This window comes from Bos indicus x Bos taurus, chromosome 4 (genome assembly GCF_003369695.1).
Source record: "Bos indicus x Bos taurus breed Angus x Brahman F1 hybrid chromosome 4, Bos_hybrid_MaternalHap_v2.0, whole genome shotgun sequence".
Taxonomy (NCBI): Eukaryota; Metazoa; Chordata; class Mammalia; order Artiodactyla; family Bovidae; genus Bos; species Bos indicus x Bos taurus.
This window is the reverse complement of record NC_040079.1, coordinates 49954404-49978779: the sequence shown is the minus strand read 5'-3', so window position 1 is coordinate 49978779 and position 24376 is coordinate 49954404. Positions and strand designations below refer to the sequence as shown.

At 39.0% G+C, this 24376-nt stretch overlaps 2 protein-coding genes across 13 annotated transcripts in view; one reads left to right on the top strand and one right to left on the bottom strand.

Annotated features, from left to right (window-relative positions):
- Window positions 1-134: 134 nt before the first annotated feature.
- On the top strand, window positions 135-10213 carry HNRNPA2B1 (heterogeneous nuclear ribonucleoprotein A2/B1). Of its 12 annotated transcripts, XR_003510740.1 has the most exons (14): window positions 469-665; window positions 3393-3428; window positions 3526-3636; window positions 3796-3942; window positions 4159-4369; window positions 4508-4609; window positions 4685-4765; window positions 5256-5318; window positions 6448-6567; window positions 6803-6925; window positions 7522-7604; window positions 8450-8680; window positions 8982-9117; window positions 9663-10213. XR_003510740.1 is itself a non-coding variant. In XM_027539361.1 (12 exons), exons 1-11 carry the CDS (start codon window positions 660-662, stop codon window positions 7581-7583), a joined length of 1062 nt encoding a protein of 353 aa, XP_027395162.1. In that variant the 5' UTR covers window positions 135-659; the 3' UTR covers window positions 7584-7604; window positions 7762-8193. The 12 variants fall into 12 exon arrangements, 7 of the variants coding, with proteins under 7 accessions (XP_027395162.1, XP_027395166.1, XP_027395165.1 ...); XR_003510742.1 differs by lacking the exon at window positions 3393-3428 and having other exon boundaries at window positions 442-665; window positions 9663-9976; XR_003510738.1 differs by having other exon boundaries at window positions 8450-9117.
- A 3534-nt stretch (window positions 10214-13747) lies between these two features.
- The window catches only part of NFE2L3 (nuclear factor, erythroid 2 like 3), a 34543-nt gene continuing 23914 nt past the window's right edge, over window positions 13748-24376 (bottom strand). The window contains exons 3-4 of the mRNA XM_027539360.1: window positions 16040-16123; window positions 13748-15409 (exon numbers count right to left, since the gene is read on the bottom strand). Coding sequence (XP_027395161.1) covers window positions 14165-15409; window positions 16040-16123 — 1329 coding nt within the window. The 3' untranslated portion in view covers window positions 13748-14164. The remainder of the gene's footprint in view (window positions 15410-16039; window positions 16124-24376) is intronic.

Here is a 24376-nt window from a genome sequence, read left to right as displayed (position 1 = left end):
GGGCCAGTCGGTTCTCCGCGCAGACGGGGTAGGATAGGAGAAGGTGGGGGAGGGAAAACACAGTGGAAGAGGCTACAAAGATTTTTTTAAAACTGGGGGCCGGGGAAAAGCTATCGAAGCGTTGCTGTAAGGACCACCTCCTGGGTTGAGGGGGCTGGACCTTTGGGTTGAGGATTAAGCTCCTCCCAACAGCGTTAATTTCAAACTGCGCGACCGTTTCTCACCTGCCCTGCGGGGGCAGGCCCCAATTCCGAGAGACAGAAATACGCAGGACTCGAGCCTTCCGCAATTTACAGAGCCCTTTTACGCAACTGACGTCCAGCACCAGTGCTGGCCTTAAAAGGGGAGGGGCACGTACTTGGCGCTAGGAGGTCGTAGAGCGTTCCCGCCATTGGCGGCGGTTAGGACGTTTACGCAACGGCCTGACGTAGGGGAAGACGCGTTAGTCGGGGGGAAGGTTCTAGAAAAGCGGCGGCAGCGGCTCTAGCGGCAGTAGCAGCAGCGCCGGGTCTGGAGTGGAGGTGCTCCAGCGGTGTTGTTTCTCGAGCAGCGGCAGTTCTCACTACAGCGCCAGGACGAGTCCGGTTCGTGTTCGTCCGCGGAGATCTCTCTCATCTCGCTCGGCTGCGGGAAATCGGGCTGAAGCGACTGAGTCCGCGATGGAGGTAACGGGTTTGAAATCAATGAGTTGTTGGAAAGGGCATGGCGAGGCCGTTGGCGCCTTATTGGAAGTCGGCCATCCGCCTCCGTGGGAGAGCGGCAGCGAAATTGGGCCACTTCATGAGCGGTTGGTCTCAGGGTATTTTTGGAGAGGGGTCGTTAGCAGAGGCCTAATTGTACAGCACCTTCCCCACCCTCAGCCTCACGGCGCCATTTCCCTTTGCTGTGGGTGGGGGATGGGGAGCTTCCACATGGCGGACGCAGCCCCTCTTTACTGAAAGTGGGGCGCGGAGGCAGGAATTCCTACATCGTTTTTAAGGAAGGGTGGTTTGGGGGTCTCGGCGTCCCCGCGTTGGAGCGTTTTGGCGGGTTTTGGGTCCTAGCGAACCGGGCTGCGGAGCTTCCCCTCCCCCCTCCCGGGAACCGGATTTGGCGGCCGCCATTTTCATTTCTCTCCTTCCTCGCAGCGATTTCTTTTTAACTCTCTAAATTTGACTAGCTTGACTTTTTCAGTAAGGACTAGAAGTGGGTAACTATTTATTTCTCTTTTCGGACTGTTTTCATGCTATTTCGAGGTGGATTCCGAGTGTTTACGGAGCTTGGCGCTTTAAAGTCCTGCGCACCTCATTAGAGGCTCGCTCCCTTCCCCTCGATGAAATGGCGCCATTGCGTTCAGGAGCCGCACCGAAGGGCGGGGGGAGGGGCGGCGTTCTCCTGGGCGGTTTCGCTCGGCCTAGGAGGTGAAACCCTCTAGGGTGTTGGGCCCGGTTTCACGCGAGCCATGGTATAAAGACCTCACGTTTTGTTTTTCAGTCCTTGTTTGAGTAACAGTTTTACCTGCGTTTCCGGTGATTGAAAAGGCAGTTGAATCGTAGGAAAATAAGATGAAAATTTTAGAGAAGATTATCGTTTTTGCGGGAGGCCGTGGGGAAGGTGGTCTTTGGGGGTGGGCGGTGTTCAGTACAGAATCCTTTATTTTCCTGACGGATTCTTTTTTAATCGTATAATTTGTTTGTATTTTAAGTAGTATTTTTATCGGGGAATTTAGTCTTTACTGGGTAAAACTACGGGTGTTTTTTTAGTGATAAACTTGAAATTATGAGTTTAGTTGTACTCTAATTAAAACATGGCTCGGTCCCTCAATGCGTGTTCTGCTGTATACAAAACTTTTATTAGGCTGAGCCACTATGTTTTTGAACTTTGTCACTTGCTTTTCTCGTTTATGTTTGCAATCATGGTTGATGATTACATTGATAAGCATAAGGTCTCAAGCGAAGGGGGTCTGCCTGGGTATTTTCATTGACCCTAAGCACGCTTATAAAATAACTTTGTTTGTAATCGATAGTGGACAGCGGGTAAGTTTGGAAAATGAGGTAAGTAATGAGTTTTTGCCTTTTGTTAGTGATTTGTAATGTTGTAGATGTATTTTAGTCTCTCTATTTGGGTTTTAAAAGGCCAGTTAACTGACAAGTATTTGGAATAAATAAAATATGCTTGAGTGTACAAATACCAGTATGCCAAGTTACCGTTTTAATAGATCTTTTAAGTGTTTCATAAGCTACTTTGAGAATTTATTTGTCTTTTCAAAAATGTCAGAATCTTAAAAGTAGCTATACAGGCAAAGAAATCTCTGAATTATCACTGTTTTCTGAACTGTTGGGATAATATCATGCATGGAGAGAAACTTCATGGAACTATGGGTTGAGTGTTGTAGTTCTATTTAATAAATTTAACTACATGCACTTGGTGGCTAATTTTCTGTGTTTCTATGTTATTTAACCTAGTCAACTGAAAACCAAATACAGTGGTCCAGGCTTCCTTAACTGATAGCGCAAAATACAGAGCTATTAATGTAGCTTATATGCGTGCTGGTTTGTAAGGATTGAGATTTCACCTCAGGCTCTCTCTTCACGTGCAAGTTGTTTTATGCTGTGTAATTTGCCAGAAGACCACTGAGTTCTACATGGTGAAGTGTAAATCGTAGTAGTGATATTTTGTAACTAGAGGGGATAGTCACAGTGGTCATTTAAATATTTTTATGGTTTTTGAAAAAAGTGATTACAGTGTCTTTTACTGTATTTGTCTTTTGGTTCAGTAATAGTTGATTGTGCCGTCAACAAAACCAGCTATATTAAAGTATGTGCTTTAGACACCGTTAATCATAAAAGTCATTTTACCTTGGTCAGAAAACATAAATTTTGAGGCTATTTTGCCACATATATTGAACATTTAAGATTTTCTCTGGAGAGTTGGTATATGAGAAAGAAAGTCAATACTAAGTTTTCCAGGGTTTTGAAAATTGAGTTACATTATAGTCACCACCAGAGGGAGCAATGACGGGAAACTCATTTTTTAAATGCTAAATCCAGAAATAAATGGGAACTGTGGGTTATAAAGCAAAAGTTGTTATATTTTAAGAATTTGTATTTGAATATGTAAAAGTGAACTTCTCTGTTCTGAGTTATAGGATCGAATGCAGATGTTGATAAGACTCTTAACTTTACAGTCACCAGGGAATAGATTTGCTCTTCTTTCTTCAGAAAGATTTTTTTTAAAACTAAGTGATGCTATATTTGTTTAAACTCATTTAATGTCAAGTAAATTTATATCAAGCATAATGGTTTTGAAACGTGTAGTTTGGTTGAGGCATTTTTTTTTTTTTGGTGTAACACAACTAATATGCAGTTTAACATATGGTTTAAATTTGATGTAAGTTTTTTTTTTCCCCCCAGAAAACTTTAGAAACTGTTCCTTTGGAGAGGAAAAAGGTACTCTGCCAGCAGGTCACCTCATATTTAAGAATTTTATTTCCAGCATACAAAAAGAAAATGTAAATAAAAATTGAAATGCTGTTTTCCTTTGCAGAGAGAAAAGGAACAATTCCGTAAACTCTTTATTGGTGGCTTGAGCTTTGAAACTACAGAAGAAAGTTTGAGGAACTACTACGAGCAATGGGGAAAACTTACAGATTGTGTGGTACGTTAATTGTGGAAGTGCTTAGGGGTACTAATCTTTCAACTGTTCGATTTCTCTGAAAGATGTTAAGTGACTTAGAGAAACTCACTTAAATTTATGTTGATTATTTTTAAATGCTGTAAGTAATAACATGGTAACATCACTGCTTTGTATTTCAAGGTAATGAGGGATCCTGCAAGCAAAAGATCAAGAGGATTTGGTTTTGTGACTTTTTCTTCCATGGCTGAAGTTGATGCTGCCATGGCTGCAAGACCTCATTCAATTGATGGGAGAGTGGTTGAGCCAAAACGTGCTGTTGCAAGAGAGGTGAGCAAATAGGCAACTTGTTTGTTCAGTAAACAATTTGGGCCTAAATTCTGTTTCACAGTTAGTGGCTTTTCAAAGAACAAAGTTCTTTATCATAAAGGTGCCTTACTTAGTATTTGGCCATAAGATAGAAGCCATGCTTATTACCCAGATAGTGTGCTCTTACTCCTGTTTGTGGTTTCTTCTGTCAGGATGACTTTTTTCCTCTTATTTCAGGAATCTGGAAAGCCGGGGGCTCATGTAACTGTGAAGAAGCTGTTTGTTGGTGGAATTAAGGAAGATACTGAGGAACATCATCTTAGAGATTACTTTGAGGAATATGGAAAAATTGATACCATTGAGATTATTACTGACAGGCAGTCTGGAAAGAAAAGAGGCTTTGGATTTGTTACTTTTGATGACCATGATCCTGTGGATAAGATTGTGTGTAAGTGTTTATAAGTGCTAGGATTGTAGTTCTTGAACATTTTGGGTATATTGACACCTACAACTTTGTTAAAAAGTGAGCTTGAAACTTAGCTATTACAGGATGCTGACTTAATGGACTCTGAACTTTTCATTCCAGTGCAAAAATACCATACTATCAATGGTCATAATGCAGAAGTAAGAAAGGCTTTGTCTAGACAAGAAATGCAGGAAGTCCAAAGTTCTAGAAGTGGAAGAGGAGGTAACTTTTAATTCCATATTTTTCTTAGGATTTATTTGTATAAATGTTCATTACTAACCAGGGTGTTTATTGTAGGCAACTTTGGTTTTGGAGATTCTCGTGGTGGCGGTGGAAATTTTGGACCAGGACCAGGAAGTAACTTTAGAGGAGGATCTGGTAAGTCCACCTTCTAAGCTTAGGAGGGTGAATGTGCTTGATTGAAAAACAGTTTTGATTGGAATCTAGGAAGTCCAACCTACTTTGTTATCTGTAAGACTTAAAGTGAGATCTGTCCTAATGGGATATTCTAATTTGGTTGGCAAGAGGTAACATTTAAAATCAGATTTGTATACCTCTAATCATGGACAGATAATGGCAGAGATTGTTTCATGGTCTTCACTTTCTGGAAGAGTTAAAAGGACATTGTAGCCATTTTAAATTTAGGAGACATTTTATGAATAGTGAGGTTTGAAGAGATCTAAAAGTTTCTTTGTTTTAGGCTTTATGTATGGGTTAATCTCAGTTAACTATGTAGTAAGTAGAAAAACTGCCACTGTCCATTGTTAACTGCTTTTTAAAAGTGGACAACCTGGAGGAAGTAGAAGCTAAAAAATTGAGTGACATAAACCAGAATGAAATAATCCTCCTTTTCTTCCGCCCTTAACAGATGGATATGGAAGTGGCCGTGGATTTGGGGATGGCTATAATGGGTATGGAGGAGGACCTGGAGGTCAGTTTTTTCTACTTTTTGATAATACCTGTCTAAAATCTTAAGCATAAACATGAAATGTCTCTTCTAAATTTTCATCTTAGCTGTTGAAAATTACCAAAAAAATTACTTGGAGGTGGTGTTATACTTTTGCAACATTAATTGGATAGATTTTAAATAAGAATTTAAAAGATGCCCAATTGTTTCTCAAGCAAAAGAATTGGAGATAGTGATATTTTGTATAGTGTTTTCCTTAAAAGTATTAAAAAGTGGTTATTGGCAAGATGAACATAATGACAGGGGAGTGTTTGTAGGAGCACTGTGTTGTCTCATCTCTTACCAAGATGAATCTACCAGGACAATGTCCCAAAAGTCCCCAAGAGAATTTTTCCAGAACATACCTAGTGTGCTGCTTCTGTGTCTAGCTAAGGTTTTAAGCCACTGTTAAGTTTTAGTTCATGTCTTTTATTGAAGTACAGAAAAGATAGGTACTTAATGACAAATGAAGAGGTTTGAAACTGAGCTCAGGATGCCTCATTCTGGTTTTGCACTGATTAGGCATGATTTAAGTTACGCTCCTACATGTCACTATTTCCAGCTTTGCTTTGAAATCCAAATATTGATTTGGTTTTATGAGAAAGATGAGTTTTTACAGTTAACTGCAAGCAATCTGAAACTACCGATTGAAGTTTTAAGTCAGTGTGAGTTTGCTAATTTCTGGTTCTTCCCCCCTCCCCCCATTTCTACTGAAGAAAAAGGTATAGTGGGCATTTTATTTAAGAGAAATGGTAGGTAATTCGCATTAGCCCACACGTCTTGTCTGCCCCAACTTACCCCACAAACTTACACAAATATAATTATTTCAAGATACCGTCAAGGGAATCCATAATATATTTATTTAGTTTTTGGGGGAGACCAGTGGCATTACAGATAATTATAAAGGTTTTACCCAGTTGGTTTGTGGGTAGGCCATCTTCACTGGCAACTGTTCACCAAGGTGGATATTCAGAATCTGCCCTTGAGGCTATTAGAGAAGATGTTATGGAAAGAATCTTGCAAAATTGAGTTTTGGAAAGCTGGAAATGGATATAATAAGACAGTTCAAATGGCGTTGAAAATACTAATTACTTAAAGGCTTATTTTATAATAGGTGGCAATTTTGGAGGTAGCCCTGGTTATGGAGGAGGAAGAGGAGGATATGGTGGTGGAGGACCTGGATATGGCAACCAGGGTGGGGGCTACGGAGGTGGTTATGACAACTATGGAGGAGGTAATAAATTCACCTGCAACCTTTATGTGGGAATTTGGATTGGAATTAATGGATTTAACACGTAAGATTTTTCATTTCATTGTTGTCAATAGTTGTCTTTAAAAATGTAGAACTGTAGATAGGTGTTTTGCATTCTGCTTTGTTTTTGTGGGAAATTTGTCTAAAATACCTAGCATGTATCATCGGTTTAATACTTGATTGTATGAGGTTCATTGTGCAAAAATTTTTTTTACAGGAAATTACGGGAGTGGAAATTACAATGATTTTGGAAATTATAACCAACAACCTTCTAACTATGGTCCAATGAAGAGTGGAAATTTTGGTGGTAGCAGGAACATGGGGGGACCATATGGTGGAGGTAATTAGATTTTTCAGATTAGTGATGAAATGTTACTAACTTTTCATGACTTGAAGATGACAATTGTTCATTATTTATGTTTGGGTAACGCGTCCCACCAAATACAAAGTGTTGCGGAGATTAAAGTTGTGGGAAAATAAGAATGCAACATCACTTTGGGAAATTGTAGAGGTTGGGGTATCTAGTAGTGTAAAATAAATGAACTACATGTTTTCAGTGGGATTTTTCCTTTTGGCTGACTAAGAAAAAGCCAAATTTGCTGAGAGCACTTTGCAAGTGGTATAAATTTTGTATGACTTGTATCTTTGAAAGCTAGCTTAGTAAATCTGAATTTTTAGTTCAAATTGTTACTGTTGAGATAGATTTCTTACATTTTCTTAGGCTGGTTATACTTTAAAATCTCTTAACTTGTATGATTATGGGAAAGAGCCCTCTAAAAGAATAGCGGTGATAATCTATGAATCTGGATAATTTGTCTCTTGAGTAAAGAGGTTAACTAGAAACAAGTTAATGGTCTGTGATCTGCTTGTTTTAAAGACTGGTTATAAAATAATTTGGGAAATTAAGTGTGTTTTCTCTTATTCCATTAACTTTAGGAAACTATGGTCCAGGAGGCAGTGGAGGAAGTGGGGGTTATGGAGGGAGAAGCAGATACTGAGCTTCTTCCTATTTGCCATGGGTAAGTAGCTTTTAAGTTTTACATTGTTAATGTCTTGGGAGACCTAGCTGCCAGGAGTTAAAAGCTTTTTAGGATCATGTTATCTTTCCTTAAAATCTGGTTAGATGGATAATTTCATAACCTATTTTTTTTTTACTCTTTACTTCTGTTGAAACAGGCTTCACTGTATAAATAGGAGAGGATGAGAGCCCAGAGGTAACAGAACAGCTTCAGGTTATCGAAATAACAATGTTAAGGAAAATCTTATCTCAGTCATGCATAAATATGCAGTGATATGGCAGAAGACACCAGAGCAGATGCAGAGAGCCATTTTGTGAATGGATTGGATTATTTAATAACATTACCTTACTGTGGAGGAAGGATTGTAAAAAAAAATGCCTTTGAGACAGTTTCTTAGCTTTTTAATTGTTGTTTCTTTCTAGTGGTCTTTGTAAGAGTGTAGAAGCATTCCTTCTTTGATAATGTTAAATTTGTAAGTTTCAGGTGACATGTGAAACCTTTTTTAAGATTTTTCTCAAAGTTTTGAAAAGCTATTAGCCAGGATCATGGTGTAATAAGACATAACGTTTTTCCTTTAAAAAAATTTAAGTGCGTGTGTAGAGTTAAGAAGCTGTTGTACATTTATGATTTAATAAAATAATTCTAAAGGAAATTGTGTAATTATAGACTTTTTATTTTAAATAAGTTAAGGAGTGGGTAGTATAATTAAGGTCTATTGCAAAGCTGTTGTTATATTTGTGTAAGATAAATGCTGGTCAGATATAAGTGTGTTGTCTGCAATTCATGAGGATTAAATTATCTAGATAACTTAAGGGATATCTCTGCAAGGAGAAACACCTTTTTAGATCTTTTAGATGCTGCTGCTTCAATGCAAGGAAAGGAAAATAACCCCAGCGAGGTACTCTTCAGGGATACAGGTCTAGTACAAGAGAACTCTTTGACGGCTACTAAGGTCAGCCAGTCTTAAAAAACTGTGCTGTTTCTACAAAGCTTTAACTACAGTAGTTTTTAAGGATGCCAACGAAAGCTGAGGGTGTAGAGCAAAATAGTTCTAAGCTTCAGTTAAACTTCTTTAGGTAAGATCTCATTTACTTTTCCTTTCTTAATTTTCCTCCCCCAAAGATAAACTAATACTCTTCAATGGTCTTTCAGTATAGTTGGTTCTTATGTAGTATAACATAGCTATAAATTGAGTTTAACAATTTTATAAACTCAAGAGAATAATTTTATAAACCCTGTTTTCCAATCTGTCATTTTACTTATATTATTTTGGTTGTTTTTTTTTTTTCCCCCTTTTTTTCCTTCTTTCCCACCCCCTCCCCCTCTATGAAGATTCAGGTGCTTAACATATCATTTTTTTCCCTGCTGGAATTTTAGCATTGATATGAACCATGGACAAGTATATTCTGCTGCCACAAAGACTGTAAAGTGCTTCATTTCAACAGCTGAGGCAAGCCAAGTGATCATTAATAAAGCTTTTCTTGGTTCCTTCAGTGGTGTTGGTAGTAAAATGGTAGGTAAAAGTTAGGCTGCAAGTTAAATCATGAAATTTCCCATCGTTAACACCCTTCTGTATTCACATTTCTTGGATCAAGCATTTTGAGTGAACTAGGGCTTTTTTTTGTTTGTTTTTAAAATAAAGACTTTTTTTTTTATTTCGATACTGTTCTAGCTTTACATGCATATCAGGATCAGGCTAAGGAAAAGGTAGGGCAAGATGGTTGGATCTACTTTCAGATAATATGTATTTATGAATAAAGTGTCTGCATTATAAATCTGTACATATCCAATTCTAAATACTTGGGTTTAAATGCAGTAATTCTTTCCCAATCCCTACCCTATAGGAGAGAGATAGCTTGGCTGCTGAAATTTCATTTCTTAGATGTCATCAGAGATTGATTGCCTGGCTTTATTGCCTTTTCAGGAATGTGATAATCAGGGCATATTCTACTGTATGCACCTGAGTCTTCTTTGATCCTAAGACCACCACTGAAGTTATTTAGGTTCTTTGGACAAACATGATAAACTTCTTCAGATACTTTTTTTTTCCTTTGGCAGGAAGGTGTCTTGCTGCAGGTAACTAATGAAGAAGTGGTCAACCACAGAGTCTTCAAGAAATAAGAAATTCTGTACCATCTGAAAGTAGTTCTTGTTGGTGCCTTCATTTTAAAAAAGCACTCTTTTAAGATTAAAGGGAAATGTTTTCTGATAAAACAGACTTCATTTAGTTACAGGGTCTTAATATAAAACAATTACAAATTGAGTATTGTTTGTAAAAGAGTAAACATCAAGTCAGCTAGAGAGATAAATGTTATCATGTTTTGAATTAGGTTTTGTGAGTAGACAGATTAAAATTCTATTTTAAATATAAAGTTATAAAATAAATACTTTTGTATTCAAATACTTGGTGTAATGTTTACACATAAAATGTGAATCTTGTTCTATGAACATTAAGTTGTCTAAAGGATTGCCATCCCCTAGATTTTTAAAGCAGTTTCACAAAGCAAATGCATATTGCCATTTTCCTTTCAATATTGATAGACAAATGAGAAAAGCATTGTGGACATTACTGGCTGTCCCTAATAAAATGCCATTCTTTATACACTGTATATTCAGCGTTTGAATAATGCTATAGATTTCTGGCTTTGCCTTGTATGTTTAACGTTGCTGGTGGTGGTTTTAAAATTACAGGTTTTAACCAGCTAAAGTGGTCCAAAAGAGGTGGTTATGCAAATGCATGGAGACATAAAATCTCTGAATTAGGTTTGTTTTGTTGTATTACACTAGTATCGTGGTTGTCTTGAGGGTTAAACATGATGGTATACCTGGATGTTAACTTGAAACAATGAAAAACCAAAGGGGACGAAGTAAAGTTGACGTTTTTACTATTTTGGTTCTTAATGAGGTATCTCACAGGTAAGTCAAAAGGATGGCTAACAGAAGATGAGCTTTGTTTAAAATCCATCCATTATTAACTATGAACTTGTTAACATCTGGCTGTGGATTTATTAGGAAAAATAAGATGTTAAAAATGTCCAGCTCTGCGAAGAAGTTAAACTTTGAAGATAAATCAAGTTGGTATAAGATGATCTTGGAACACCCAGCACTTAACACCAGCACAAATAGGGGAAGATATTTTAATATGAATGAACAGGCTGAAATGAACTAACATTTTGAAATAGGTGATGTGGAATGTTGGTGTGTCCTAAGTGTTGAGCTGCTAATTTTCTTTTAGAAATGAGGTTTAAGGAAGTTTCCTGAAAGAGGGGAGTTAGTTCTGAGTTCTGTTAAATATATTCACCTCACTGTATTTATACATAAAGCGTTTGGAAACAGCTTAGCTGAGGTTCTAGCTGAAGCTCAGGGTTGTATAACCTGAGCTTGAAAACATAATTGGGGCTTGAAAATTTGAATCCAAAATGGCCTAATGATATGAGTTGAAGATAGCTGCTGGCTCTTTACGTCACCTGTAGTGAAGCAACAGACTTAACAAATGCAACACATGTTTGAAAGTTGTCTTGTGATCATGTGGGGGGGGGGGTGGGGGTGGGAGGAGTTGCTCACATGGTAAACAAAACGCGCGCATTACTGGGAGCCATCTTGGGGGGGTTGCTCCCACCCCTGGTGAGTGTGTGTCTGGTGAAATGTTTCGAAACTGGATATTCTTTGGTTTTCACTATCCCAAGTAAGTGTGTGAGTACAAGTTAAAGTTGGTCTCAAATTCTTTTAATTATATTCAGTTACTGTTCAAGTGTGGGGTATATGGTGCCTTTGCAGGAGGTAGAAAATATCACTGATTTCAGTATACCTGAACTGATTTCAGTATACCTGAAGTGCATGTATACAGTTTGGTCTTGGTTTCACTTACGTGTCTTCAAAATTTGAAACATGTTCTCAGGTAGTATGTACCCGATGATTTTAATGCTGCTCTGCTGTTACTGCAAGTAGTAAAAGAAACATTCAGATCTTTGAAGATGATGGGTGAAGGGAGACTAAGGTATTTTAACATTTAAGTGAAATGTTTAAATTGTCAAACACTGATACATATTCCACAGGATGACTTTTTCTGGAGTAGGAATTTTGGCATTTAGGCTTTCAATGGCTTCTGTATCCTAAGGGTCAGTGCTGAGCTGGAGCCAGCCTTGAAATGGACCCCAAATATCCAGATCTTGTTGAGCACCCATTGTTTCAACTGCCTGGTGGCTCAGGAAAGAATCCTCCAAAGAAATTTGGGTTTGATCCCTGGGTAGAGAAGGGGATGGCTACCCACTATTGCCCAGAGAATTCCATAGGATCCCAGCAAATCCAGGGGGTCAAAAAGGGAAGACTGACTTAACATCTGCATTGCTTGAATTACTTAACAGTAGTTTAATTTCACCTGGGGATTTCATCATGGCCTGTTAGGTGCCAAAAGGGATGTAAGCTTTTCATAGGAAGAAAAAGAGATTGAACCAGATTTCACCTGATTTTCAACTAATGTAATTTTATCACAAAGGGATGATTTCAGGACCAACAATGTCCTATAGGAAAGGAAAAGGGACTACTTTAACGTTGGAAGCAATTCAAAATGAAATGTTTGGGTCAATGTGTGAACTCAAGATGATCTCGGAACTAGAACAGTCCGATTAGTCTCGGGGTATGAATTGCTAAGTAGGGAACTTCAACTAAAATGCTGGGATGACGCTTTGACTGCTAACCCCTGGGGAGTAAACATCTTCAGTACTGTACCAGAGTCCAGTGTGTGTCTTGTACAAAGTGACTGTCCAGACAAGCCCATGGCAAGTGAGATTGAACTGGCTGGTGATTGCTTCATTCATATATCTTTGGGGACAATGCACCAAATACCTTATATCTTGCAATGTTTAAATTTTACTGTGAATGTTTTGAATTCCAGCTCTTAAATTGTACCCCTTTCTTCCTCGTTTGATGTTCTATAGTTCTTTGTGATTTTGATATTTTCAGGGATTGGGGAAGATGCTGAGCCTGAAAAGGACATTCAATTGAGCAAACCAGGATAGTTGCATAAACTTTCACAAGTAAATTGGTTTTGTGGACATTGTTACAAACTTGAAATAACTTGTGCCTCTTAAGCCAGAACACATGAGTTGTGTTGCCTTCCAAAAAGCAGGCGGGTCAGCACTGAAGTGGGCATTGTTCAGAACTGGTCAGAAGAGCTGAACTTTGATCAGGAATCATTTTGCTTTGAAACAGATTCTTAGGTTCAGTTTAAAATGGAAGTTTTCTGTAACTTACTCCGCAGTTCAGTAACCTAAAATAACTGACTTGTGATACTGGGTAGTGAAGATTCTAATGTCTAACCTTAGGTTTTTCTAATCAGATACTGTGTGTGTAGGAGTTCAGTTGTGCCTGACCTGAGTGAAGTGGGCAGCTACTTGTTCCAGGATCAAAGTTGGCATCTCTTGCATTGGCAGGTGAAATTCTTTACCACTAGCACCATTCAGGGAGCCCTGTCAGAGTGGACGGCATTTGTGCTACTGTTCTCAAACCATGATAGTTTGGACAGCTGTCCCCATGTTAACTCTATTCGAGTGCTGTCATTTCTAAGATGACCAAGTTTTCAAGTCTCCTTTGTTTTTATGAAATCACTTCATTTTGCTTTTATTTGTTCAGTCTACTCATTTACTGATTTATCCCTTAGTGTAAGTCTTGAGTTCTTGTATGATCCATAATGTTTTCACATTTAAGCAATTTGGTGGGGTGTGTTTTTGTTTTTTGGTGTGAACTTGACAATTTCCTAGATAAGGGAGCCAATCCCTACAGGCTGGCTTTACTGCCAGGGAGTTCCAGTTCCCCGTATGCATGTAGTTACGTGGGGGAGGCTCTTTGTCCTCAGACATTAATGTAGTACAGTATTTTGAAAGCTCCTGGATAATTTGGCGGGTGCATCCTAGAGTAGAACCTGGTCTGTTTCATGTCATGTGTTAATTTTGGAGGGGTGGGGGAGGCCAATATTGTCAGTTCAGTATACTGACTTCAGTTTGGCTAGAGTCTGATCAATTTGTAATTTAATACTATTGCTGTCCTATTTGCTGGATATTCACCTGTATTTTTGTGGGTGTTTTGGAGGAGAACTATAAGGTAAATTTGCTTAGCATCTATAAAAGGCAAAAGTGAGCACTTTATAAAGTCAAATATAAAGTTTATTTCCACAGAAAAAGCTATATAAGTTAAGGATTCATAAAAATTAAAAAGGCTCTTGAAAAAACACCCAACTTCAGTGCTAAGTGAAAAAACCTTAAGGTTAAATTGCATTTTAAGTCAAAAAACATTTTGAAATAATTTCATCCAGTGTTTGCTTTTTAAAAGACCATCTTAAGAAATGGCTACCAAAGTAATGCTGTTTTCATGTCACATTGTACGTACTGTTACGACTTCATGAAGTTGTGGCTTCTGCCCCAGGTCTGATACTGATACCTAAACTTGTCCACATAAGCTTGAAGTTGTAGTACTTAAAAGCTAACATGAGCTAAACTTGGAAGCAGATGTGTGAGCCTTTATCAGTTTCTGACTGCTTTTATGTGTATTGGTGTAATCCATCTTCAATTTTTTTTCTCATTTTTTCGTTTTCCCTTTTGGTTTTCCTTTTTCTGGCCTGGAATCATTAATTCCTTGGGTACAATCACAACACTTCCATCGTGGGTGCACTGAAGAGCATACTGGTTTGGACTGACTGGTCTACCTTGATCATCTCTTAACCTACTAAAAACATCACAATAGAGGTGGTGCAGTTTCTGTTTCATTATGTTTATAGCTTTGTGACACTGGGATTGCTCTCTCTTAAGGGTTTCCTTCTTTGCTTGCAAGCTACATACATCATCTTCCAGATTCAAAATTACATCCAGTTTACGCTTTCGGCAGTTCTGAGCAGCAACTTTATTTTTCCCTCTTCGTCTAATGTCACGGATGAGCGACACTTGTAAATCTGTTAGATAATGCCTGCTTAACATGCTGTTGAAAGAATCTACAGGCATGCGGATAATTTCATCCACAGAAAAAGGGATATGCAAAGCTTTAGCACGTCGTTCATCACGGCTTAAGTTTCTGTCTGTGTCATTCAGGTATCTACTTATTTTCTGTGACTTCCCAGGCATTGAGAAAGATTCTGAAGTGGATTCTAGTGCACTTGGCTCTAAGTGGTAAGTGTGGTTATGTGATACATGTTGAAATACAAGGTCTCCGTGAAAATGAGAATCACTTTTGTCATTCATGTAACAAAGCTTACTGGGCTCTGGACAGTATCCTCCTACAGCCCCTTCTAGGTCATGGTGGGAAAGGTCACTGCTAGAACCTGTAGCACCTTCACATATAGAGTGAGAAGAATTAGACTTGATAACAGAGGTGCTATTGTTACTTGAGTCTAAGGAAAGCCCAGAATCATAACCTGGTTCTTCAAGCAGCCAAGAAACTTCCATGGGATCAAAACCTGTGGCCAAAGACATTAAGTTTGTCTCATCAAGTATGTTTATATCAAGATCATACAGATGGTCTTGGCTTAGATTCCTCATCTGATTGTCAACAAATGGAAGAAATCCTGTCAAATTAGTTCCAGGAAGGGTCTGTTCAGTATTGGTAATAGAACTTAACTGTAGAATTTGTTCTTGTGGCTGTGAAGTCCTTGCTACTGGATCCCTTCTAAATGTATTGTCAGAACACCGTAACATGGCCTCGTGGAGACTTACATCATGACTTACAGCTTCGCTAAAATTTACATTATAATGTGTGGGGGAATTCATGCCATCATTGATACTTCTGGGGAGAGGAGCAATATCTCCCAGTGAGACTCCCTGAAAAAGGAGAGGAAAAATGCTGTAAATACATAAAACTATTTCAACACCAGTTCTAACACATAAAGCAGTACTACAGTTCTCTTTGTTAACGCCTCTATTACAAATAAGGATATGCTGTTGGCTGTGAACAATTTCCCTTAAATGCAGGCAACCAACTACACAATGTGAGCTCAAATGAGACTATGGTATAGTGGGGGAAAGACTGTCTTTGAACATCACATTTGATTTTTAAATAGATTGTCAATATAAAAGCTGGTCTTACATCTAGTATTATCTTCCTGTTATTTTTATTACTTATCCTAGCTGTTTATAAGCTAAGCTAAATCCACCCTGTGGACTGTCATGTAAGTACAGTGCTACCAGAAAGACTAAGGTGTGCCTTAATTTGTCAAGTATGTACTGTCTATTGATCCAACATGGATTTTATGAATCCGATTATACCTTTGTGATTATTTGGAAGGGGGGAACAATTTACAGTGGAGCCTGGTTACAACCCACGGGGTTGTAATGCACTAGGAACCATTACGTATTAAAGCTGTATATCCCAGGTAAAAATGTTAATGTGTACTCACAAAGAGGTCAGTGCAGATATTTTCCTGCTAGGATAAAAGCCAAGTTTCTAATTACCTCCAGTAGATTTTCAGGCTGCGATGAAAGCAATTGAAATAAGTCTTCCAGAGAGAAAAATGAATCTGTTCCATTTTGATATCTCTGTAGAAAAAGTCATTTAAAAGGTTAAAGTGGTTGCCTGGGACTTTTAGACTTAATCTAGAAAGGATAACCAAGTCATATCTAAGCTGAATTTTTTATCTTTATTTTAGAATTTTTATATTCCCTTTTTTAGTACTCAGTATTTTAATATCCTGCTTTCAACATTTAACTCAACTTTTCCTCTATTCCTGCCCTAATAATCTTCCATCAATTTTTTTGGCTTGTTAGTTCCACATTATTTTGTCCCTCCCCAGCCAACCTTCCAGATTGATTGAGAGGATATTGTAATTTTCAGTCAAACATGTATTTAGAGTTACCAAGATTTATCAACCTCTTTATTCGCTATTGCTTCATCTCCTGCCTTCCTAAAGGGTTTAAGTTTCTTGTTGAAATGATTTCATAGTTTTCTAGAGTGGCTTAATGAACTCTTTAGTCTTTGTAATTTGGAACTATTTTGCCTTCATGCTTAGGTCAGGCTTAATATTTTCCCTCAGCACGGTCTTGTGGCATTTAGTTATAAAATGACAGACCTATAGTAAACTAGTCTTCCACCACCCCCTTCAGTTCAATTGTTGAGTCGTGTCCAACTCTTTGTGACCCCATGGACTGCAGCACATCAGGCCTCCCAGCCCATCGCCAACTCCTGGAGTTTACTCAAAATCATGTCCATTGAGCCGGGGAGGCCATCCAGCCATCTCATCCTCTTGTCATCCTCTTCTGCCTTCAATCTTTCCCAGCATCAGGGTCTTTTCCAGTGAGTCAGTTTTTCGCATCAGGTAGCTAAAGTATTGGAGCTTCAGCTTAAACATCAGTCCCTCCAATGAATATTCATGATTGATTTCCTTTAGGATGGACTGATTGGATCTCCTTGCAGTCCAAGGGACTCTCAAGTGTTCTCCAACACCACAGTTCAAAAGCATCAATTCTTTGGCGCTCAGCCTTCCTCATAGTCCAACTCAGATCCATACATGACATGGAGAAATCATAGCTTTGACTAGACGGACACCTTGTTGGCAAAGTAATGTCTCTGCTTTTTAATATGCTGTCTAGGTTGGTCATAACTTTTTTCCAAGCAGCAGGCATCTTTTAATTTCATGGCTGCAGTCACCATCTGTAGTGATTTTGGAGCCCCCCAAAATAAAGTCTGACACTGTTTCCACTGTTTCCCCATCTATTTCCCATGAAGTGATGGGACCAGATGCCATGATCTTCGTTTTCTGAATGTAGAGCTTTAAGCCAACTTTTTCACTCTCCACTTTCATCAAGAGGCTTTTGAGTTCCTCTTCCCTTTCTGCCATAAGGGTGGTGTCATCTGTGTATCTGAGGTTATTGATATTTCTCCCGGCAATCTTGATTCCAGCTTGTGTTTCTTCCAGCCCTGCGTTTCTCATGATGTACTCTGCATATAAGTTAAATAAACAGGGTGACAATATACAGCCTTGGTGTACTCCTTTCCCTATTTGGAACCAGTCTGCTGTTCCATATCCCAGTCTAACTTGCTTCCTGGTTCAGGATGGGGAATGCGGGTATACCTGTGGTGGATTCATTTCAATATTTGGCAAAATGAATACAATATTGTAAAGTTTAAAAATAAAATAAAATTTAAAAAAAAATAATAACTTGCTTCCTGACCTGCATACAGATTTCTCAAGAGGCAGGTCAGGTGGTCTGGTATTCCCATTGCTTTCAGAATCTTCCACAGTTTCTTGTGATCCAGTTAAAGGCTTTGATACAATCAATAAAGCAGTAATAGATGTTTTTCTGAAATTCTCTTGCTTTTTTGATGATCTAAGGAATGTAGGCAATTTGATCTCTGGTTCCTCTGCTTTTTCTAAAACCAGCTCGAACATCTGGAAGTTCATGGTTCACATATTGCTGAAGCCTGGCTTGGAGAATTTTGAGCATGACTTTGCTAGTGTGTGAGATGAGTGCAATTGTGCGGTAGTTTGAGCATGCTTTGGCATTGCCTTTCTTTGGGATTGGCGTGAAAACTGACCTTTTCCAGTCCTGTGGCCACTCATGAGTTTTCCAAATTTGCTGGCATATTGAGGGCAGCACTTTCACAGCATCATCTTTTAGGGTTTGAAATAGCTCAGCTGGAATTACATCACCTCCACTAACTTTGTTCATAGTGATGCTTCCTAAGGTCTGCTTGACTTTATACTCCAGGATGTCTGGCCTTAGATGAGTGATAACACCATCGTGGTTATCTAGGTCATGACAGTCTTTTTTGTATGGTTCTTCTGTGTATTATTGCCATCTTAATATCTTCTGCTTCTGTTAGGTCCATACCATTTCTGTCCTTTATCGAGCCCATCTTTGCATGAAATGTTCCCTTGGTATCTGATTTTCTTGAAGAGATATCTAGTCTTTCCCATTGTTTCCCTCTATTTCTTTGCATTGATCAGAAGGCTTTTTAATCTCTCCTTGCTATTCTTTGCAACTCTGCATTCAAATGGGTATATCCTTCCTTTTATCCTTTGCCTTTCTCGTCTCTTCTTTTCTCAGCTATTTGTAAGGCCTCCTCAGACAACCATTTTGCCTTTTTGCTTTTCTTGGGGATAGTCTTGATCACTGCCTCCTACACAATGTCATGAACCTCCATCCATAGTTCTTCAGGTACTCTTATCAGATCTAATCCCTTGAATCTATTTGTCACTTCCACTGTATAATTGGATTTGATTTAGGTCATACCTGAATGGTCTAGTGGTTTTCCTTACTTTCTTCAATTTAAGTCTGAAGTTGGCAATAAGGAGCCTTGATCTGAGCCGCAGTCAGCTCCCGGTCTTGTTTTTGCTTACTGTATAGAGCTTCTCCATCTTTGCAAAGAATATAATCAGTTTGATTTCAGTGTTGGCCATCTGGTGATGTCCACGTGTAGAGTCTTCTCTTGTGTTGTTGGAAGAGGGTGTTTGCTATGACCAGTGCATTCTCTTGGCAAAACTCTATTAGTGTTTGCCCTGCTTCATTCCGTATTCCAAGGCCAAATTTGCCTGCTACTCCAGGTGTTTCCTGACTTCCTACTTTTGCATTCCAGTCCCCGGTAATGAAAAGGACATCTTTTTTTGGTGTTAGTTCTAGAAGGTCTTGTAGGTCTTCACAGAACCATTCAACTTCAGTTTCTTCAGCGTTACTGGTTGGGGCATAGACTTGGATCACTGTTATATTGAATGGTTTGCGTTGGAAATGAACAGAGATCATTCTGTCATTTTGGAGCTTGCATCCATGTACTGCATTTCATACTCTTGTTGACTATGATGGCTACCTCATTTCTTCGAAGGTATTCTTGCCCACAGTAGTAGATATAATGGTCATCTGAGTTAAATTCACCCATTTCCTCCCTTGGGTAGTTTTATTTCCTTAGTTTTTGTTGCCCTGTCATTTCACTGTGATAGATCTGGGACTTAATTTTTTTATTTAGTCTGCTTGGGATTCTGTGTATCCCTTTAATCTGAGTCATAAGATCATTTTAATTTTGGAAATATTTTGGCATAAACTTTGAATACTGCTGCTTCATACTTCCCAGTCTGTCCTAGGACTTAAAAATGGGCCAAAGAACTAAATAGACATTTCTCCAAAGAAGACATACAGATGGCTAACCAACACATGAAAAGATGCTCAACATCACTCATTATCAGAGAAATGCAATTCAAAACCACTATGAGGTACCATTTCACACCAGTCAGAATGGCTGCGATCCAAAAGTCTACAAATAATAAATGCTGGAGAGGGTGTGGAGAAAAGGGAACCCTCTTCCACTGTTGGTGGGAATGCAAACTAGTACAGCCGCTATGGAGAACAGTGTGGAGATTCCTTAAAAAACTGGAAATAGAACTGCCTTATGATCCAGCAATCCCACTGCTGGGCATACACACTGAGGAAACCAGAAGGGAAAGAGACACATGTACCCCAATGTTCATTGCAGCACTGTTTATGATAGCCAGGACATGGAAGCAACCTAGATGTCTATCAGCAGATGAATGGATAAGAAAGCTGTGGTACATATACACAATGGAGTATTACTCAGCCATTAAAAAGAATACATTTGAATCAGTTCTAATGAGGTGGATGAAACTGGAGCCTATTATAGAGAGTGAAGTAAGCCAGAAGGAAAAACACCAATACAGTATACTAACGCATATATATGGAATTTAGAAAGATGGTAACAATAACCCGGTGTACGAGACAGCAAAAGAGACACTGATGTATAGAACAGTCTTATGGACTCTGTGGGAGAGGGAGAGGGTGGGAAGATTTGGGAGAATGGCATTGAAACATGAAAAATATGTATGAAACGAGATGCCAGTCCAGGTTCGATGCACGATACTGGATGCTTGGGGCTAGTGCACTGGGACGACCCAGAGGGATGGTATGGGGAGGGAGGAGGGAGGAGGGTTCAGGATGGGGAACACATGTATACCTGTGGTGGATTCATTTTGATATTTGGCAAAACTAATACAATTATGTAAAGTTTAAAAATAAAATTTAAAAAAAAAGTAATTTTCTTATTCTATCATTGTCTTTTCTTTTTAATGCAAAAGTTCATATTTGAGAGCTGTTTTCTATAGGAATGCCACATACAAAGTGTTTACCAACTCAGTTTTATATTTTTCTCTTCAAGGACCAGTTTTTCTATCACTTTCTACACCTTTTCTTGACTCAGGATTCCTGACTGTGATGGTAGTCTGAATCCACAACACTTGGTGGTCTGATTTCTAAAAGTTGGATGGACCGCTTCCTTGCTCTGCCTCCTAGCTCATGGCCAGAAGTGTCCTAGCTGTCATTTCCTAAACTAGAAGAGCCTTTAAACATTGAGCTTTAAAGCGGGGAACTCAGGTACCCACAGGCATGGACTTGTGATCTACTCAACCCCAGCCTCCGTCATGGCATCTGATATCTTCAGCTTTTGTGCCTGATTTGAAGATAGTATCCATTATGCCTCATCCAGGAATTCTGTATCTGGTGTGTCTTTACATGTTAGTAAATTCACATTCATGACTTGTGCTGTGTATAACTCCCACCCATAACTTTTTATTCAAGGGTTTTCTTTTTTGAAGATTCAGATCAGCTGGACTGATTTTGTGGTGGTGGTGTTCAGTCACTCAGTCGTGTCCGACCCGTTGCAACCGCCTCCCAGCCCGTCGCCAACTCCCAGAGTTTACTCAAACTCATATCCATTGAATCAATGATGTCATCCAACCAATTCATCCTCTGTTGTCTCCTCCCCCCGCCTTCACTCTTTCCCAGCATCAGGGTCTTTTTCCAATGAGTCAGTTCTTCGCATCAGGTGGCCAAAGTATTGAAGCTTCAGCATCAGTCCTTCCAATGAATATTCAGGATTGATTTCCTTTAGGATGGACTGGTTGGATCTCCTTGCAGTCCAAGGGACTCTCAAGACTCTTCTCCAACACCACAGTTCAAAAGCATCAACTTTTCAGCACTCAGCCTTCTTTATGGTCCAACTCGCACATCCATACATGACTACTGCAAAAAACCATAGCTTTGACTAGACCTTTGCTAGCAAAGTAATGTCTCTGCTTTAATACGTTGTCTAGGTTTGTTGTAGCTTTTCTTCCAAGGAGCAAGTGTCTTTTAATTTCATGATTTTGTGTGTGGTACAAATGGGTTTGCCATGTTTTCAAGGTTTCTGTGTGTCTTTCTTTGGATGTTTTAAGACATATTTAAGATAAGCTGGTGGATAGTGTTTCTTGTTCTTTAATTGGAAATTATGCATCCTTAGTGGGCAGCAAACTTCTTCACCAATTGGTGAAGATTTTAAATGATATTTTAAATGATACTAAGAAAGATATTAAGAAATTTCAGAAACTTGATTCATTCGTCCTGGCCAACCATTGACCAAAATTTGCCTGATGGTCACAAGTGTGAGAACGGGTAACATCAGCACAAATCTATATTCATTCCCCCAAAAAACCCCTTAATTATGGGTAAATAACATTGTTTGCAGAAAAGAAAGCCTTAATATTTAGAACATGGAAATATGGGTATGAAGATCATTCTGTTTAAAGTGAATTATGGACTGACCCTTCAGGCTATTCAAAGATATATCTGTCTCATTAGATCTTTTTTACCTGTTTGTTCCTCTTCAGTGCCCATCGATGGAGGCTTGAGAAGCTAACCCCTTACAACCAGCATTCTGGTTGATTCCGCAGGAGATGGGAAGATGGAAGGAAGAAGTGACGGGGTCCCTTAAACACCCATTATCTCACTATTACCACATTACCACCTCTTATGTCCACTCTCACTGAGCTGTATTTTTCCCCAGGTTCCTTTCTGCTCTGAGGGCGGTTTTGGGTTCAGGTAGTTGCTAGTCTATGGGGGTCTCCCTATTTCTTGGTATTGCCCTTAAGCCTGCCCTTAACTTCCATTACAAAGAAAATCCCCTCACTTCTCTTCAGAATCCCATGAGCCTGTACCTTTTACTTGAGGGCCTAAACTGTGGACTACATGACTGCGGTCCTACATCTTCACATAAAAGTCCTCCTTCCTAATCAGTTCTGTTTTTGGCCAAGAATTCACTGCATTTTGAACAGAGATCACTAGGAATGTAAAAAAAAAATATGGACACATTTTCTACCTTTACATATACACAATGGAGTATTACTCAGCCATTAAAAAGAATACACTTGAATAAGTTCTAATGAGGTGGATGAAACTGGAGCCTATTATACAGAGTGAAGTAAGCCAGAAAGAAAAACACCAATACAGTATACTAATGCATATATTTGGAATTTAGAAAGATGGTAACAATAACCCTGTATATGAGACAGCAAAAGAGACACTGATGTATAGAACAGTCTTTTGGACTCTGTGGGAGAGGGAGAGGGTGGGATGATTTGGGAGAATGGCATTGAAACATGTGTAATATCGTATATGAAACGAGTCGCCAGTCCAGGTTTGATGCACGATACTGGATGCTTGGGGCTGGTGCACTGGGATGACCCAGAGGGATGGTATGGGGAGGGAGGAGGGAGGGGGGTTCAGGATGGGGAACACGTGTATACCCGTGGCGGATGCATGTTGATGTATGACAAAACCAATACAATATTGTAAAGTTAAAAAATATGTATTGTTGCTTTTTTTTTTTTTTTACTTTTTAAATTCAACTTGTCTTTAGTGAGAAAAATGTGTCTTCAGACCAATTAACCTGTATATATTTGTGTATTTTTCATTAATAGCAGTCTAGGCTTGCACTGCAGCTAGAAGGAAGTCACTGTTAATGAGTAAATTATGTCAGTCATCCTAAATATTCTCAAATGCCAGTGATTCCCTGTGGTCAGAGTAACTCCTTTCTGCTTTATCATTAGAAGTTCCTACAAGAAGTGTAATTTAAACACTGACACAAAATAGAAACATGGACCTACAAAAAGGAGCTGAGTCTGATAATTAAGAACCAAGGCACAAATGCCACACTCTTAAGTGATTGTGTTTCTAGACAGTTTTGTCCAAACTGATGTCTGTCTGCAGTGAAATATTTCAAATTCTCCAAGGAAGCTCTCTACTTTATCTATCACTTCATTGTTATTTAATGAGTGCCTATTACCTAGCAGTGAGTGAGTTACTATAGGCAGTTCAAAAAAGGAGAAAATAAGGTCCTACTTTTCTGGGAAGCCTTGTGAAGGGGTATAATTGCAAAGACATACCCAGGAAAAAAATGAATCAACAGCATCAATCTATACACAAGGAAGTGGCAGTAAGACCAGTTTAAGGACATCTTTCACCTCAGAAAAGATGGTCTGTGAGGCACTCAGTAAAGTGGCCTGAAATGTCTCCTCCAAAACAGACATGGTTATTTCAGTACTCACTGGCACCGATGTGGCAATTCTCTGGCATTTGTGTGTGTGTGCGTGCGTGTTCACATAAGGAGCTGGTAAAGCCACATAGCAAGGTACACTAATTACAAAGGAACACAAGGCCTGGGGAAAATACCAGTGGGTAAAAGCAGAGGCAGCTGGGCATACCTCTGCAGGTTACAGTGAAATGCCAGGCTGCAGTGGGGTCTCATTTAACTAGCTCATAAAAGGGTTGAATAGCCTGAGGTAAAGTGAAAATGGAAAGGGGTTCCTTGGGGTGAACTCCACATCTTCTAAAGACTAGCAAAAAAGGATTCAAAGAGACCACTTAGAAACATGGTGTGTTTAGGGAACAGAACAGATGAGCATCCAGAGCTTGCCTGAAAAATAATCCAAGAGGCATATTTCTAGATGCAAGCATGGGTTGCAGCTAGAGAAATGA